The sequence below is a fragment of the Gymnoscopelus braueri genome (genome assembly GCF_963280865.1).
Source record: "Gymnoscopelus braueri genome assembly, chromosome: 9".
NCBI lineage: Eukaryota > Metazoa > Chordata > Actinopteri > Myctophiformes > Myctophidae > Gymnoscopelus > Gymnoscopelus braueri.
Window position 1 is genome coordinate 39,729,631 of NC_137610.1, and position 17,546 is coordinate 39,747,176.

A 17,546-nucleotide genomic window follows, 5' to 3' on the forward strand; every position below is an offset into this window, starting at 1 on the left:
ATTTTGTTTTTAGTGGTGTGGGCCTTTTTTCATCTCATATCCACATGCTTGTTCTCACACACTGGTGGGAGATGAGTGTGGAGCTGAGTGGACAGATTAAAGAATTTCACACTGCACCGTCGCTGCAAAGAGACACTGAGAGGAAGACGAGGACTGAGAGGCAGAGAAAGACAGACAGAGAAAGAAAGACAAAAAGGTGGAAGAAGGGGGAAGGAGAGCAACTTATCCTAACTGGACTCGCGCTATCTCTCTTTTTCTCCCTCAGCCGACCGGAGCTCCTCCAGTGGAAAATGACCCTCTGGGTGCACTTCCTCCGGGATGGGGTAAGTCCACCGCACGTGCACACACACTTTCTTTGCATGCACCTTAATGCCCCCTCCCCCACTCATACAGACAAACACCTATATTTGTGTTCGCTAGGCCGATCGGCCCGAGAAGCGAAGCTTGTGTTTTCGCCCCTGTCCGTGTATGTGTCCATCTGTCCGTGTGTCTGTGCACAGCTAATCAGAACTTTGCAGAACATTTTATCTGTACTTACATTCCACACAGAAATTGACCCCAATGGACCCTGACGTGATCCGGGGTCCATTTGGTTAATCTGTTTTTTTTTGCTGTGTAATTGCATCGCTGTTATTTGGTTACTGAACCACTGAGCAACAAAGTTGTCCTGAGCTGAACCTGTTGTAATAAAATGGTTGAATAAATTGCCTTTTGCCAGTGAGTATGGAGTTGACTTTAGCTTGACAGGTCCTGTGAGTGTGATTTGTAAGGTTGGTTCTAGTTTGGATGCTGCTATTCAAACCATCATCATTGGAGGAGGCGCGAGTGAGAGCCCCATACATAGCCATCATCCATTACCGAACCTCTGAGTCATGGCTGGTTTTTATGTGAATGTTATTTTACATCACGGCCTGAATTGACCAGTTGGGGTTATCAGATCTTTGGTTTTCCTTCTTCAAGGTCATGGTGTGAATGAGAGTCTTGGTAAGCATAGAGAGAGAGAAAGGTTTGATGTGTGTGAGCTTCTCTTCCCTTGCAGAACAGCAATACTCTTACTTATAAGCTACACTAGGGAGAGATCAATTGTTAGTTGGCTTGATTAGCCACTTAAGCCTATTTTATACTTGGGCTATTTGAAAATAGCCGATCTACAATCTCACAATGCATTGTGATGCGACATGAACTTGTAGATCTGTTACTTTAAAAAACATTTGAACATTTTACATCAACATTTTTGAAAAAATAAATACAAATATTATTTTCTCACATTTTGGTAAACTGGCAGAAGGAGACTCGCTCGCTGCATTAAAGTTAAGGAAAGACTCCTTAGACAGACTTGAAAAAAGTATCTCACATTTTGAAAATATTTGGAAAATCTTCACCTATAATGACAAGCCCATAATAGCGACCAATGGATTAGTGATTATAGCTGTGAATCTCAGATAAATGTTTCTTTTTGATACACTACCCATGCTGATTTATAATGTACATGCACAATGCACAAACCACTTCCTTTGCCTCAAATCCCACAAATTACAGAGGCTGTGTAGTTGATGGGATTCTACATAATCCAATCTATTTTCAAACCCGGAAAAGGCCATTTTTTTATGTGCAGAGTTAAATCATACACACTGGCAAATTCCGCCCTGCTAACGTTTTCACAAGCTAATTCTCTTGCTGTTGCTCTCCAGCCCCTCAGTAATATTCTCTACCCGTGATGCCTTTTCAACATGCTGTGGTGTCTCAGGGCGAAAACCACAATTATATCGCTGACTCAGATTCACTTTTCATGCATGTTCTTTTTCATCTGCGGCCACGTCTGTTTCCCCTTTGCAGGGTCAGAAAATGAAAAGAGAAAAGGCTAAAAGAAATAGGGGCAACGGGAAGGAGAAGGAAGAGATTGTGGGGGTATGAAGAAGGGGGGAGGGAATTGTTTGAAAGACTCGTGCGAGCATGGGAACAGAGAAAATAGAGAGAAAGGTGGGCTGAAAGAGCTGGCAAGTAAAGTCTAATTTATACTTTGTGAGTTTTCAAAAGTTCTCATTTTCATCGTACAACACAGGAAGTATATATTAGCCTTACGAGTTGCAATGTGAGCGCTACTGTTTCTGCAGCCTCCACACACGCCTGTTAATGAGAAAAAGATGTCAGAGAGAGATGGAGGGAAATGGGGGAGAGGAAAGGGAGGGGGCTGGAAACCAATGGCTCAACACAGTACTGTGCATATACACACTCGACCTGGCACTCTCTAAACCTCACTGACTTGTGCCCTATATTCTCTGTCCAGGGCAACCAACAGTTACCATGGTGTTGTCTCTATAACGTGACCATAAACCTTTTCTGCAACGCCTCCCTACTTCTTTCACTTGTGGCTAGTTCACCTCAGTCACATTTGCTCTCTAACACCCCAACCTACAGACACACAAACGCACACACACACACACACACACACACACACACACACACACATAAGCACACACACACACACACACACACACACACACACACACACACACACACACACACACACACACACACACACACACACCAGCTCACAAGTTTGCATGACCTAGAAAGGCAAAGGTGGACCTGCGTAAGGCATTTTGGAACAGCCACAGTGAAATGCCACACAGACTCGTCACTTTTCTACCAAGACTGTGAGATTCAGCTGTTCTCCTCTTTTCTCCTCTCTTCATCTAACTAAGCATTATAAGGCCTGTCATCATGCTCATATGATCCCAGTAATATTCCACAGTGCAGGCCTATGTTGATAGCTGTTGTGGTTCTTTTTATAACTTTTACTGTTGTTCTGGGCGTCTTTCAGCCAAGTCTCATGCAATATACTCTTGCTCCTTGCGGTTTAGAATCCAAAGCATAAACTTCATTGAATGTCATCCTCTCTTTACTGTCAGTCTCCTGTGTGTCCTAATAATGCACAAATATTGTTTTCTGTTGTGTTCAACTACAGAGAAGCGTCAGGACAATGGGAGAGTATACTTTGTCAACCACAATACACGAACAACACAATGGGAAGATCCACGAACCCAAGGGTGAGACTATAACTGTGTGTGTGGGTGTGGGTGTTCGCTAAAATTGCCTGCATGTTGGCTTGCATGTCTGCCTTTGTTGTATGCATTTGTGGATGTATAAGAAAGCATTATTGACATTCACCGTTTTGTTTGATTTAGTTTAACCCCAGAAAACAAACTGGTCGCTAGAACACCAAGTGCCATTCTGTCACACCACATTCAGTCACACCATCACACTGTATTACAACCAGGGATGAAAGATCAACATATTTGGGAAAAGCCCAATGATTGGTCTTTAGTAATTTTTTGGCTATTTCTCAGCAGGTTAGGAATGGTTTATTACTGAAAATACCGACTATTGAAAGTCTGGGGTTATGCAAATAAACAACATTTCTTTTTTCTGCACAGAAATTGTACATTTACATTATCTGTTCGTTGATAATGTGATCATTTTATGGCATCGGCCGCTGTTCATGTGTCAGTCATGTCACTGTCTTCCCGTAAGACGTTTTATTATTATTATTATTTCCACTTCACTCACATTTATCATCCTCCCCTTTCCCCCGTCAACCGATTTAAAAGAGCAGTTTTATGACGTGCAAAGTTAAATGATATAGGACTCTTTAAAGATATTAACCTCTGATATTAACCTCTAAAAGTCCTCAGGGGAAGCAAGCAAAATAGCCATAGCTTCAGTTCATACACTTCGAGTGTACTTGAGAGACCTGATCGCAAATACCTTCTGGTATAAAGGTGTCAGTGACTGGCATCTGAATACGTCAAAGCATCCTTCAAAGACCAAAGGAACTCACCATCACATAGCTGTAAAATGTGGTTCAGAATGAGGGATAGTGCAGATTTTAGGGTCCAGGTTTATTCACCTACAGTAGGGGTTGTGGGGGAGGAACGGTAGGAAAGGGACAGTTCAGTATGTCTGTATCCAGGGGACGAGACCCACCAGCCGGGACCGTGCTCACTGCCCTCTCCCTGTTGCAGGATGATCCAGGAGCCCCCCCTGCCCCCGGGCTGGGAGATGAAGTACACCGCCGAGGGAGTTCGATATTTTGTGGATCACAACTCTCGCACCACCACCTTTAAAGACCCTCGTCCCGGGTTTGAGTCAGGGTAAATATTCACTTAGACCCCCTGCTTTGTTTTAGGTACAGTGTACTTGTACAGACCTTAGGCAAAAGCTTACCTTATGTCCTTAGGAAATGGTCTGAAGCATCAAGCCAGTTTTTACAGCAAAGCAAAAGCAAAACCAGAAAGAGGCCTTGGTATCTGAGTTACATGAACTCTTGTTTGAATCCATATTGTGCTGAAATTATGTCACCTAGGTCTGGTATGTAGCAAATAATCATAAACAAAAGTCCCCTCATTTTCTGAAAACATCAATAATACAGAAATAATACTCTTAGTTTAATGCCGTCCTCTTCCTTTCTTTTTCGCAGAAGGGCCCATTTGTTAATCAATCACTTTGTCGCGGCCATGTTTCATCGTTGCTTGACTTTTTGGAATTACAATTTCTTTGTAGAGCCATTAAAACAAAGAAGAAATCATTTCTTCGAATTGCACACAATTAACTTGGGTGTTTTACTTCAAGTAGTCGTGTTTTATCATATGCACATGTTCATAAAATGCAAACACCACACACCCTGCCCCTGTCCTAAAGCTCATAGATGTGTGCCTTGCTCATAAGTATTCTTATTTCTACCCAGAAAGTCAGGTCATAATGTGCTAATGTGGGCTAACGGCTCCATAACATCCAGCTCTGATATGTATGTGTAGCTCTGCGCATTTTTGTGTGTACAAGTGTACATGCAAGCTGGCATGCTTTGTGTTCATTTGCGTGCATGACTGTTTATGTCTGTACAAATACTGTTTGTGTGCGCGCGTGTGCGTCTGTGTGTCTGCAAACTACTTTTCATGCTGATGTTTCAACATACGAAGGTCTCCATGCTATATTTTTAGTCCGCTGGTCACAGACAGTTCTCAGAGTGTCTTAAGTGTTTTACGTTGAATACTAGGAGTCTGTATCTGTGGCCAGTACATTGCCGCTGCGGTCTCCATTTCCTAACCCAAACCAAGATGTGCCTGGCAGCACTTGCCAACCAGAATCCCACTGCATTAGAGGCCTCTTTTCTGTACCCTGGCCTCCACATTCTCTCTCTCTCTCTCTCTCTCTCGCTCTCGCTCTCTCCCTTTTAGTATCTGATGATCTCTCTTTCAATCTCTCCTCTGTCATGTCATTTTGCTGTGTCCTTTCTTGTTCTCATCTTTTTGTGTCCCTCGCTCTGTCTGTCTCTCTCTGTCTGTCTATCACTCTATACTTTGTCTGTGTGTCTCGCTTCTCTCTCTCCCTCTCTCTCTCTCTCTCTCTCTCTCTCTCTCTCTCTCCCTCCCTCTGTGTGTCTCTCTTCTCTCTGTCCCTCTCCCTCTCTCTCCCCCTCTGTGTGTCTCGGATTCTCCAGTGCTGACAGGGCACATATCCAGTCTGTGTGCTGTGGGATGGTGGAGATTATACTAACACAGCTGCACGCCTGGTCTCACCTACGTCTTATCCCTCTCGCAGCTTTCTACTCCCTCTGTTACTGCGACTGTTATTTTCTTTGCACACCAGGCCCCACACACACGCATCAAGTATCTCAGACCAGAATGCCACTCAGCTTAAGGATTCATTTACTTTTGGCGTTGTATAGTCCTTGCAATATTGGCGAACATGAGGAACTTTCTCCTGGAGCCAGCAACCAGAATGATTTGAACGTTTGATGGCTTCAAGATGTGTAAATATGGAGCTGCTTGGTAGAGAATGAATGGGTCCATGCAATGTTTTTCTGATTATTTCCTGCTGTTTATGTGCAGAACTAAACACGTCTATGGTCACAGTGGAGTATAGAGTGGTGACCAGGCTCTGGGCTTCTGGATACGCATTGTTTCAGCCTCTTGAAGCGTTTATAGCTGGAGGCTCTCTCTCTCCTGACCCCCTTCATTAGAAGTCACTGTGCTGGGCCTCAACTGTGCTGCCTCATGCAGTTTACTCCAATACCACCTCTCTGTGGTATCTGTAAGCAGAGATGAGCATTACGCTCTTTGTACTTGACATGTCAGAAATGTAAATGCAATATAGCAGGGTGGGGATTTCCACTGACTCCCCTTGTTTTAACAGTGTCAATTTTAAATTTCCCTTTCCCCCCTGTGTGTGTGTGTGTGTGTGTGTGTGTGTGTGTGTGTGTGTGCGTGTGCGTAGGTCGCGGCAGGGCGGTTCCCCAGGTGCATATGATCGTAGCTTCAGGTGGAAATACCACCAGTTCCGCTTCCTGTGCCATGTAAGTGCTGACTCAGACCTGGCCTACAGTCACAATAAAGCTTTGGTTAGAATGATTTTATAATCACTGTAGACAGAACAAGTTTTTTTTATTTTATCTACACGCATTTTTACTGTGTGTGTTCTTGAAATAGAATGTTAGTTTGTGTGTGGACATTGTAATTGAGGACGTTTTGGGGAAATAGAGGGTTGATATGCCCATCGCTGTGCCCATCTGTCAGTCCTTATCCCTTTTATTCCCATATATGGAGATTGCTGATGTCAACAGCATATGCCCATATAAGGGCATGCCCCTTTTTGTGTCCATACATGGAGCTGACTGATTTGTTTCCGCCATATTTGGGCATGGCTGCATTGGGAACACCTTATATGGTTATGGCTGTGTCATAGTGACATGAGCGTGACGACAAAAGGGCCAAAGGTCAAAAGTTAGCTTGTGTTGGTAAAAGCTGTATAAGCTATACTTATACAGTAAGTACAGTGTTATAATAGACCATATTCACACGGCGGCCATGTTGATATTATGTCAATGAAGTGTCAACCCGGTTGCCACGGCAACAGGGTGGCACTTTCAATGTTAAATTCCAAAATGGCCACCGTGTGAATATGGTCTATTGTCTCTGTGGTCTCTAATCTATATTATCCAGTGTCCTCCCCAAGGTATTTCATGTAAGAAAACCCTACGTGAAACAGCAGTAATACACTTTACTGTACTGTATAATGCGGCAGAACAACTTTATTAGGGGGCAGGGAGTTATGGACTCACACATGTGTTTCTTTTTTGTTGGTATGTTTCTAGTCCAATGCATTGCCCAGCCATGTCAAGATCTCGGTGTCCAGACAAACACTGTTTGAGGACTCCTTTCAGCAGGTAAGAGCCTCACACTTCACACACATCGTTTCATTTCATGTCATTGTCATTCATCCTAAAGTCTGTTGAAAGCCTTATACAGTGTTGGCAAACATAGGAGCACAAGACTCAATGTACAGAATACCCGTATGCACACAAGCTGGGAAACTAGAAGGGTGTCTTTTTTGTTCAATTATGAAGCTGTCAAAGCAACATTTTAGATACTTGTTATTTGAAGTTCTTTTGGCTTTAGATTTTTTTTTTTTTTTTACCACTTTAACTTTGGCATCCCAAGTTTAGTCATTATAGGTGAAAATGTAAAAAAGAAAGAAAAGGTTTGAAAGTATTTTGATTGTAGCAGATCTACAAGCTCATAACATATCTCATGATGATGAGTGTTCATCTTTGATCCTGTGCATGACGAATACACAGTACAGTGCACAATATTCTGACATATTAGCAAATTGATTGTCTAGTGACTAGACAAATCAATTTGCTAATTATGACCAGACCCTAGTCCTTGAGTTGACTATTTGTAGGTTAGGACATTTGTTTTAACCTTAAACGCTGTGAGTCAATGTAGCCGTTCTTCTTTTAGATCATGAACGTGAAGCCATACGACCTGCGTCGTAGACTCTACATCATCATGAGAGGAGAGGAAGGACTGGACTATGGGGGCATCGCCAGGTGAGAACACCCACTCCACAAGCTTTGGCGTTCTTGTCTTCCAGCCGATGTGTGCTTTTTCTTCCCTCCAACCAGCTTTTTAATTGTGGCCATACTGGCTCAGTCATAGCCCTTGTCTTGTGTACTGTCAGATTGTGTGTGTGTGTGTGTGTGTGTGTTTGGTGTAAGGGGTGTTTTTAAGGTAACTGTTTTTCAATCATTTATGTCCATTTTGGTGATGGGTTCCTTGTTTATTTGGTTGTTGTTGTGTTTTTTGCCATCATTTCACCCCCCCCCCCCAACCATCCTTCAATATAAGTTCATCTCTCTCCTCCCTCCATTTCCTATCCTACCCTCCTCCCTCCCTCCCACTTCCTCCACCCATCCACTGCCCCTCCCATCGTAGTGCCACCTGCATCTGTTGAGTTCCAGTCCCGCCTCTCTTTATGTGTCGTTGGGCTTATTGTTTTTTTCTGTTCTTGTTGTTCCTTTGGGGTTGTGTCTCTGTCTCCGGTGTCACGTCAGTGGTTTTACCCTATGGTAGGTGACGTCATGCTGTTCTACCACAGGGTAGAACCACGGACGGGATGTTGGGAGGTGTCTGCGTCCGTCAGTCCGTCCGTCCCTCCGTCCTTCCGTCCGTCCATCCGTCCGACCTCAGTCCGACACCCTCCCCCTCCCCCCCACATACCCACGGGGAGGGAAGGGCAGGGGAGCGCTTGGTGGTGGTGGTGGACCGGGCTCTCATTCTTTCTGATAGATGCATCTTTCCACAATCCATGTAATGCTTTTCCATTGTACCTTGTTTATAAACAACCGCATATGTTTGTCTTCATGTCCGTCAAAAGCCATTCATGATGTGTGTGTGTGTGTGGGTGTATTTTCATTTGTCTATCTATGTACACACTAATTTATCTCTAAACCCCATTACATAACCTAAATGGTATTCTGACAGCCTGTATTCTATCAAGGTAATCCATAATCTTAACTTGTTACGTCCAGCTCTCTGTATGTCGGTTTCTCTGAAGAGGTACAGCCCTCTCCCAGAGTATGCATCAGACACATTCTGAGCCAAGTCATTGATAAGATGGCACATGGGAACACAGTGAATTTGGCATTCACACACGTGGAATGTTTTGTGTGCACGTTATCCCATTCACCCTACTTATCACTGCTTATCTTGAAACATTACTTCCACGGGAAAACCTGCCCAGTCTAACTCTGAAGCTCCTATCTGGGAATTGGGGTCCTCAGACATTCCAAAATACCACACATATTAGAAATACCTGGGAGAGATCCGACTGGCCTGATTTGTCTTGTTTAAGCTGAACCTACTATTCAGAGAGACTTCTGCTTTTGGATCCTGTGTGACTCGAAATTGACTTCACAATGTTTAGTTGCATTTGCTTCTAGGGGTGCAACCGTTAATTGAACTAATTAATTAAAGAAAATATCCATCCCTATTTTGGGAATGTAATTATAGCTGAAAATGTCAAAAACTTTTAAAACTATCAACTTAAAGATTATTAATAAATTAATTAAATACAATTTAAAAAGTAAAAAATATCGTAAAATTAATCAATAGAAAAGAAAGATAATCGATTGTTGCAGCCGTATTTGCTTCAAATGGCACTAGGTTGTCATAAGAATCATTGCTTACTTTGTGTTTCATCAAATATGTATTTTTTATATATAAAAACTATCCTATATAACATAATTGTTTCTATTTTTATTTCACATATTGTTTTTTTTATCATTTGTCTTTCATGTTCATCTTTTGTCATTATTTCATGTAAACAGTCTCACCTTTTGTTTTCTTTGCTCGTCTGTCTGTATTTGTTGTTACTCAATATGTTTTATTTGTTGTATGTTTTATGTTATTGTATGTTTTGCACTTTCATTTAACCATGTTAGTTTCTCACTAATGGCAACTAAACGTAATAATCACATTTTGACATTTGGCCCTTTGGTATAAAATTTTTGTATTGTGGGACATTGTCTCAGACGGCATTCTTATTAGAAATGCAGTTTTTGAGAATATCTCATTCGCTGCCTGTTGTCAACTTTTTTCATGCCTCTCTCTTTAAAGCTCTACCTTGTCTAAATTTCCTTTACCAACCACTTGAAAAAATAGCCGATCAACACGTTGTGAGCTTGTAGATGGCTATTTTCTGGAAGATTTAGTGTAGCCCATTGTAATAGGGTCAACTAAGTATAGGGTTTAAGTGGTTAATACCTGTTGTCTGCCTCCTCTCCTCTCCCCTCCAGAGAGTGGTTCTTCCTGCTCTCCCACGAGGTGCTGAACCCCATGTACTGTCTGTTCGAGTACGCTGGCAAGAACAACTACTGTCTCCAGATCAACCCCGCCTCCTCCATCAATCCAGACCACCTCACCTACTTCCGCTTCATCGGTCGCTTCATCGCCATGGTGAGCCTGTCACTCCAAAAAACACACCAAAACTCAAGCTTAACCATTAAACACTATACACATTGTTGTCATGTCACGTGTCACCTATTATGACATGTCCACAATAGGGACTTTAGGGATCATGTTGTTTCCTTTTCAGACATATGAGAAGACGGCATAAACTTTACATTGTGTGCCGAGGTTTGTGCTGTTACGTCCGTTCAACGTCATCGTAGTGGAACAACTGGGTTCAGAGTTATTTTTGGGGTTGTGTTTTTTTTTCCACCCTAAAAAAATAAAACATTAAACACACAAGCAGCACAGAGAGAAGTGTTGTCTCCTCTCGTGTGCACGGATATATTTATGAGTCGTCGTCAGATGTGCGCGCACCCCAAACAAGTGAATACGTCTTTTATTCTCAGGACCCCCCCCCCCTCCCCTCTCCTCTCCTTGTCTTGCCAAGCTTAACTACCTCTCTCTCTCTGGGACAAACTCAAGCTGTAGGCCGGAAAACCAACACTCTCCACTCCTCCTTCTACTACCAGCCCCCCACACCCCCACCCAACACCACCCCCCTCTTGAATGACCTCACTGCCGCACCCAGCCCACACCCGCCAACAAGGGTCTATATTTAGTCTTAAAATGCATTTCACTGACTCGCCTTATAAAGATGCTCGTCTCTCCCAAGTTTTTAGCTACAGTGCCACACCTCTCCTCTCTTTCTCTCAGTTTTCTTCCCTTTGTCGAGCCTCACCGTGTTGTTTCCTCGCACTTAACTCGCATCAGACACACCTGTTGCTTTACTTAACTCCTCTCTCGTGCATCTGTCTGTCCAACTGGTCGTGTGTGTGTGTAATATCCTGTTTCTGGAGGGGCACGTGCAGGACTGTACAGACTAGAGCTGCAGTGAGTGAACAGACTGTGAGTCAGTCGGTCGGTCGGTGTTGTTGTTGGAGCGTTGGTACACTGGGCTCTCTGAGATGTTTTAACATTAAACAGCTCTGTCTGCTCTCAGCTCTCCTCTGGGCCCCAGCCACCACCTCAGGCTTGGATGAATCACTCTACTCACACTACGTCCTCCATGTACCCACACACGCCCACCCAACCACCCACACATACACACACAGGATTGTGATGCAAGTTGCTAGTTGTTTGAGCATGGGTGGGGGTTAGAGAGTGTCAGGGACCTTCACAGAGAGTGTGTGTGTGTGTGTGTGTGTGTGTGTGTGTGTCTGTGCCTGCGTGGGTACGTGCATGCTCGAGCACATGTGTGTGGGTATATACCATATATTACTATCCTTATGGGAACCCAAATTAAAACCTCAACATCATTTCCTTGGGCGGTACTTCTGCCAAATTCCGGTACTTCCGTTAAGACAAGGCCCAGCTCGCATAGGCAATGTTATCAACGTTGGCACACAAAGTTCACATTAACATTTTATTACACCATGTTTTTCACTGTAGTCCAAGGTAAAAGGATGATGGAATGCAATTGCCTGAGGATTTATATAGTTTAAAATATATTGACATTGTGTCTCTAGAACTTGAAATGAATTGTCATCCTAAAACGTTTTTAAGTGAAAAGATAAATCTTGCCTGAAGACAGGCAAGGGGGAGATAATGTGTGTTACTATTCATGTGTTTGTCACTACTCGTCCATGAGCATGTTGTTGACTATGTATACTGTATATATGAGTATGTATTTATGCACATCAAAATCCTCAGTTCCTTTAACTCTGAGTGTCTTGCAGTGCTTATGTGGAACATAGGATATAGGATTTAAACCATTCTCCTCTGTGTCTGTTCTTTCTACAGGCCCTGTATCACGGGAAATTCATCGACACAGGGTTCACTCTGCCATTCTACAAGCGCATGTTGAACAAGAAACCCACACTCAAAGACCTTGAGTCCATAGACCCCGAGTTCTTTAACTCCATCATGTGGGTCAAGTAAGTAATGCACAACTGTGTGTGTGTGTGTGTGTGTGTGTGTGTGTGTGTGTGTGTGTGTGTGTGTGTGTGTGTGTGTGTGTGTGTGTGTGTGTGTGTGTGTGTGTGTGTGTGTGCGCGCAATATGTGTGCATTTTTTATTTTATTGTTTTAGTCTGTGTGAATATGTTTTTACTTATACATACTGTACGCGTGTGTTTGTGTGTCTCCAGAGATAACAGCCTAGAGGAGTGTGGTGTGGAGCTGTATTTTGCTCAGGACATGGAGATCTTAGGGAAGGTCTCCACACACATGCTGAAAGATGATGGAGAGAATGAACTGGTCACAGAGGAAAACAAGGAAGAGTACATCAGGTTAGACCTCTTCTCTTCTTTCTTCTCATCCTTCCACTTTGTTTTTTATGTAACTCTGTCCTTGCACTTTAATAACAAGTAAGACGCGCGAACGCGGTAAGCGAACGCCAAAAAAGAAAAAAAAAATGAAAAAAAATATTTTAAAATAAGTAACCAATTTTTTTTTTTTTTTAAAAAATCTGCGTTAAAAGGAGCATCTTAGAAAAATACAAATTCACAAAAAAAAAACTTGGAATGTTTTTGAACAATTCAACAAAGTGTTTGAAGTGCCTGTTTCACCCACTTCCGGGGGGCGGAGCCAAAATCCGAGCCCGATGTATTTGTTCGTAGACCCCCACTTAGGGGGGGTAGAAAAAGTTTGGGAGCGATTCGGGCACTTTTCATTTAACATGGGGTTTCAATGGGGAGTTTTTAGGAGCCTTCTCCGGGGCGTGGCTTCCGGGGGAAGGGGCGGGCTTAAACGCAACCTTGACAGGTGTGTTCAGTTTTCAAAGACCTTTCATTTGATGTATGGTACGTCTAAATTGGACATTTACTTATCTCAGAGGAGCTGCACACAGGCAGTGCACACAGGCAGTGCACACAGAGACCCAGAGACACACACAAGCCGAGCACGGTTTCATAGTATGCTCCACTTGCGCGGAGGCGCGCCTTCGGCGCGCCTCCTTCCGCTGCGTTCGCAATTAAACCGATGACGATTAAAGAAATAACCAAATTTAAACTTGAGTTAGGTTTGGAGCTGACATAATGTTGACATTCATGTTAGGCTGGGCTCTAATTTATATTATCACTCAAGTTCCTTGCACACTTTGACTCTAGTCTAGGTCTACTTTATTTACTACATTAATTTGAACACTTATCCAGTACAATATACTGACAATTTAGCTTTGGTGGAGCACATTTCCTGTAACTTTACATTATGAACATCAAAGAAGTTGTCATACTGACTTCTCATACTACCTCTCTCCCTTCTCATTCCATTTTCCTTCCCTCACTCCCACCCTCTTTTCCCTCCCTCCTTCCTTTCACATTGCCTCCCTTTTCCCGCCCTCTCCGTATGTCTCTGTGCACCATGTGTCAGCCTGTTGACCGACTGGCGGTTCACCCGAGGCGTGGAGGAACAAACCAAGGCCTTCCTGGATGGCTTCAATGAGGTGGTGCCGCTTGAGTGGCTGCGCTACTTTGACGAGAAGGAGCTGGAGGTGAGTGGCAGCAGGGGGTCTGGAAAGGGTTCATACTCATACCAGTCAGTTTCCACTTCCCTTCTGTTTCACCAACAACTGTTATTTTTAAGTGGTTGAGTAAAAGGATCTTCCGATGCCAAAAGTTTAACAGTGTTCATTCTTGCTGCTCCAAAATGTTACGGCAATTAAACCAAGCATTTTTTTAAGCTACGCTTTGTTACAAAAATTGCTGATACTGGTTGATGGATGACTATTTGATTTCTCCTTTCTTCTTGTATTTTAACTATCAGCATTCTATACATGTTCTGTGATGATTCCCCCTGCCTAATACAAAAGTAAATTTTCAGCTCACATGTCGTGATGCGATGCGTTGTGAGCTTGTAGTTTGGCTATTTGTTTTTTTAGATGTTGAAACATTTAGAAAACCTTAGCCTACAATGACCTTCCCAAGATAGCGACGCCAGGTTGAAAGTTGTTAATTCTGTGGGTCTTATAAATATTTAACCAGTAAAGAGTTTGTGACTAGTAAATAATAAAAGAACCTTCCTTTGGAATACAGGTTCTTGGCTTCTGTCCGACAGCAACAATATATTTATCAATAGTTGTGTGCAGAAAGTATCCTGTTAGTACTCAGGTCTGTTGTTTGTCTTCTTTCTGGTGCAGTGAGATGCAGACAATACATTTACTAGTCGTCGGATAATGTCCTTCTTACACCAGTGAACCGCATCCAAAAGTATCCCTCCTTAACAAGAGGGCGGTTTGATCATCACTGGACCTAGTTATACTCTAGTCCCGTCAACAATCGCCGGTCCTGCGTCCATGCATAAGCGGTGCACTTTACAAAAATTGTGATGTGTGACCACATAATTGGGTGGGATACAGCAAATAGGGTTTTAAAACTCTAATCTGTGTGGTTGTGGCCCTGTTTGATCCTCCAGCTTATGCTTTGTGTGCTGTGCTTTTTCTTTCTGGCATCCTTGGTCTTCCAGTTGATACATGGTAAAAATCCTCGGTGTTAATTTATCCGTTTGCAACTCAGAAAGGTTGCAAATGTAACCAAATGGGTACACTCTCAGAGTTAATAACACTGAGGATTTTACGGTGTACTACAAGAGAAGAGTCACTTGGAATGATGTCAGAACATTGTTATTCTAGAATGGTTCTTTGTTCTTAACTGTTGGCCAGTTAATTATATGCCACATCATTACAACACTACGCCATGAACTTTATCAATAGCTAATTAGTTCCGGCCTCTCTTGTTGAAGGTGTGTGAATTAATCAAATCGTTCAGTGTAGCATAGCATTGCAGTGAAAACCTGAATACGTTAGACCTCCACAGCACATAAATGATTATAACTGTCTATTCTTACGACTAATATAGTCTGATTCACCAGCATTCATTTGTTATCTTGTATATCTTTCATTTCCATTCTTTGTTCTGGAATGATTCGCACGCTTCTATCATGTTTTCTTTTTTTATCCAAGCCTTTTTTTTTTACCTCTGGGCCTGTGTCCGTTTATCTGCCTATTAGCTGCTGTCGGGCAGACAACTCATATCTCCATATTTCAACTTTTTATGTTTTTTCATCAATTAATTAAAGGATTAAAGCGTGTCACACAAAAGGGGTGGAAATACTCCAAAAGTAGTAAATACTCCAATAATTCAAGCTCACAACGTGTGAGCTTATTTTCACTATTTTTAAATGTTTTAAAAATAATAATGAAAAAGGAACGGTTTTGAATATACAAGGTTTCCACCCGTCATAGATTATATTGTGTTCTTTGTGTTTGAGCTTGTGTCTAATGTGTCTCTTCTAGCTGATGCTGTGTGGCATGCAGGAGATTGACTTGGCAGACTGGCAGAAGAACACCATCTACAGACACTACACCAAGAACAGCAAACAGATCCATTGGTTCTGGCAGGTACGCAACTGTGTGTGTGTGTGTGTGTGTGTGTGTGTGTGTGTGTTTGCTCATGTTTCTATTCACACATCTAGATAATGTGTGTATACTCTTGTGTATGTGTGTGTATGCAAAGTGATGGATGTGCACATGTGCAAGCGTGTTCTCTATAAACACCTCTTGCATAATCCAATCATCCAAACACAATCCTCCTCTGTAAATACAATATCCTGTGTGTGTGTGTGTGTGTGTGTGTGTGTGTGTGTGTGTGTGTGTGTGTGTGTTTGTTTAGGCAACTTTTGGGGACATTTTTCAGAATACACACCAGTTGATTGGGGACCACTTGAAAATCGGGGACGAAATTTACCGTCCCCAAAGGGAAATCCTTATATTTAATTGTAATCATATTCCCCATGCTCCAAAAGGGCCTTAGCACTTAAAATTACAATTGTCCCCAAATGTCCTTATTTTTAAGGTTTTTGTGTATGTTTTGTGTATAACCCCGCCCCCAAACCACCTCAGGAGTGTGTGCTCTACATTGCCCCTAGTGAAAGTGTGAAAAGTTGCAATCATAAAATGTATTTCTGTTGACTTCCTGTGTCCCGGTTGCCAGGCAGAAATTAGCTAGCAGAAAACCTAACAAATACAAAACTAAGACGGTAACAGAAAACACAAAAATAAAACAAACTAAACAAAATCCCTCTTTTTGCGCTTTTAAAAAATACATTTGAAGTGCTTCATTTAAAATTAATTATTGTTAATGGCCAGCCATCTCTTTAATGCAAATTTCACAATAATTTGTGAAAGGAACTGGTCAATTTGAGGCTGGAAGGTAAATCTTTCCACTGAACTGCTGCCGAGTATATGAAAGATGTTTTTCCCAGATTGTTGTCAAATTTGTAGGGCTTAAAATCAGTAGGTGAAATGCCTGTGAGTATCACTAACCTTGTTAAAGTAATCACAGAAATACTTGGGTGCTACCTTACTTCTAATCCTGTGAACTAAGTACATTTTTAATTGGGATACTCTCTCCTCCACTCTAAAGGGCCAGTCCCACTGAGCACTATAACTATAACTATAAAAAGTATAGTTTTAAATTTTGGTTTTTAAGTCAAGTGGATGGCAGTGTTCACACCAACTTTAAAAAAATATACAATGGTGAACAATATAGTTATAGTTATCTTTATAGTTATAGTGCTCAGTGGGAATGGCCCTTAAAGGGATATTTCACTTTCAAAAAAACTTTGGGTCATTTTATCGTCTACTCAGGCTTTTGTAAGCCCCCCAGACCGTTTTTAAGTTGCTTGATTTAGTATTTAGATATTTGATAATCATTTTATCAGACACGCCCCCTTCCTATACAAACCCATTATAACTTCAAACTCCATTTTTAACCTGTTAGATTCATCAAAAACACTCGTCCTTGGTTCTGCTGACTCACTCTGCTAAGCCTCTTACAACAAAAAAAATGAAAAAATGTGCACACATGCAGCTGCGTTTGTTAGGCAACTTTTGGGGACATTTTTCAAAATACATTACACTTGCTGAGCTAATAGTATGTTGCTCTTTGGATGCTTGTTCTTCCTTTGTATAAATAACATTATCAGCTAGACTCATTACTTAAACTACTGTTCATTAGCCTAAAATAGGGACAGTTTGACATGGATGTGGATTGTGGTTAAAATACAACTTTGGGTAACATGAGGCCTACTCATTGATGACAAGAGGGCGATCTCTCCCCCAAATACAAGTTCCATGTAGTCACATACAGTATGTGTCAACTTTTCTGGGATTGTATATGAATCTTCTGCCCAAACTTGAAACATGGCTTAGCCAACAGAGGGAATGTACAAACAATCAAATTCAATCACTCAAAATTAA

General features: G+C 42.1%; 1 protein-coding gene across 2 annotated transcripts in view; it reads left to right on the forward strand.

Moving 5' to 3' along the window:
• The window catches only part of wwp2 (WW domain containing E3 ubiquitin protein ligase 2), an 85,030-nt gene that overhangs the window by 35,033 nt on the left and 32,451 nt on the right, over nucleotides 1-17,546 (forward strand). Inside the window, exons 11-21 of one of the 2 annotated variants that reach the window (XM_080438480.1) lie at nucleotides 266-323; nucleotides 2,969-3,050; nucleotides 4,026-4,154; nucleotides 6,277-6,355; nucleotides 7,154-7,225; nucleotides 7,803-7,891; nucleotides 10,139-10,298; nucleotides 12,093-12,226; nucleotides 12,439-12,579; nucleotides 13,661-13,781; nucleotides 15,582-15,686. In XM_080438480.1, the coding sequence (XP_080294606.1) occupies nucleotides 266-323; nucleotides 2,969-3,050; nucleotides 4,026-4,154; nucleotides 6,277-6,355; nucleotides 7,154-7,225; nucleotides 7,803-7,891; nucleotides 10,139-10,298; nucleotides 12,093-12,226; nucleotides 12,439-12,579; nucleotides 13,661-13,781; nucleotides 15,582-15,686 (1,170 nt within the window). The remainder of the gene's footprint in view (nucleotides 1-265; nucleotides 324-2,968; nucleotides 3,051-4,025; nucleotides 4,155-6,276; nucleotides 6,356-7,153; nucleotides 7,226-7,802; nucleotides 7,892-10,138; nucleotides 10,299-12,092; nucleotides 12,227-12,438; nucleotides 12,580-13,660; nucleotides 13,782-15,581; nucleotides 15,687-17,546) is intronic. The other variant, XM_080438481.1, reaches the window with a different exon arrangement.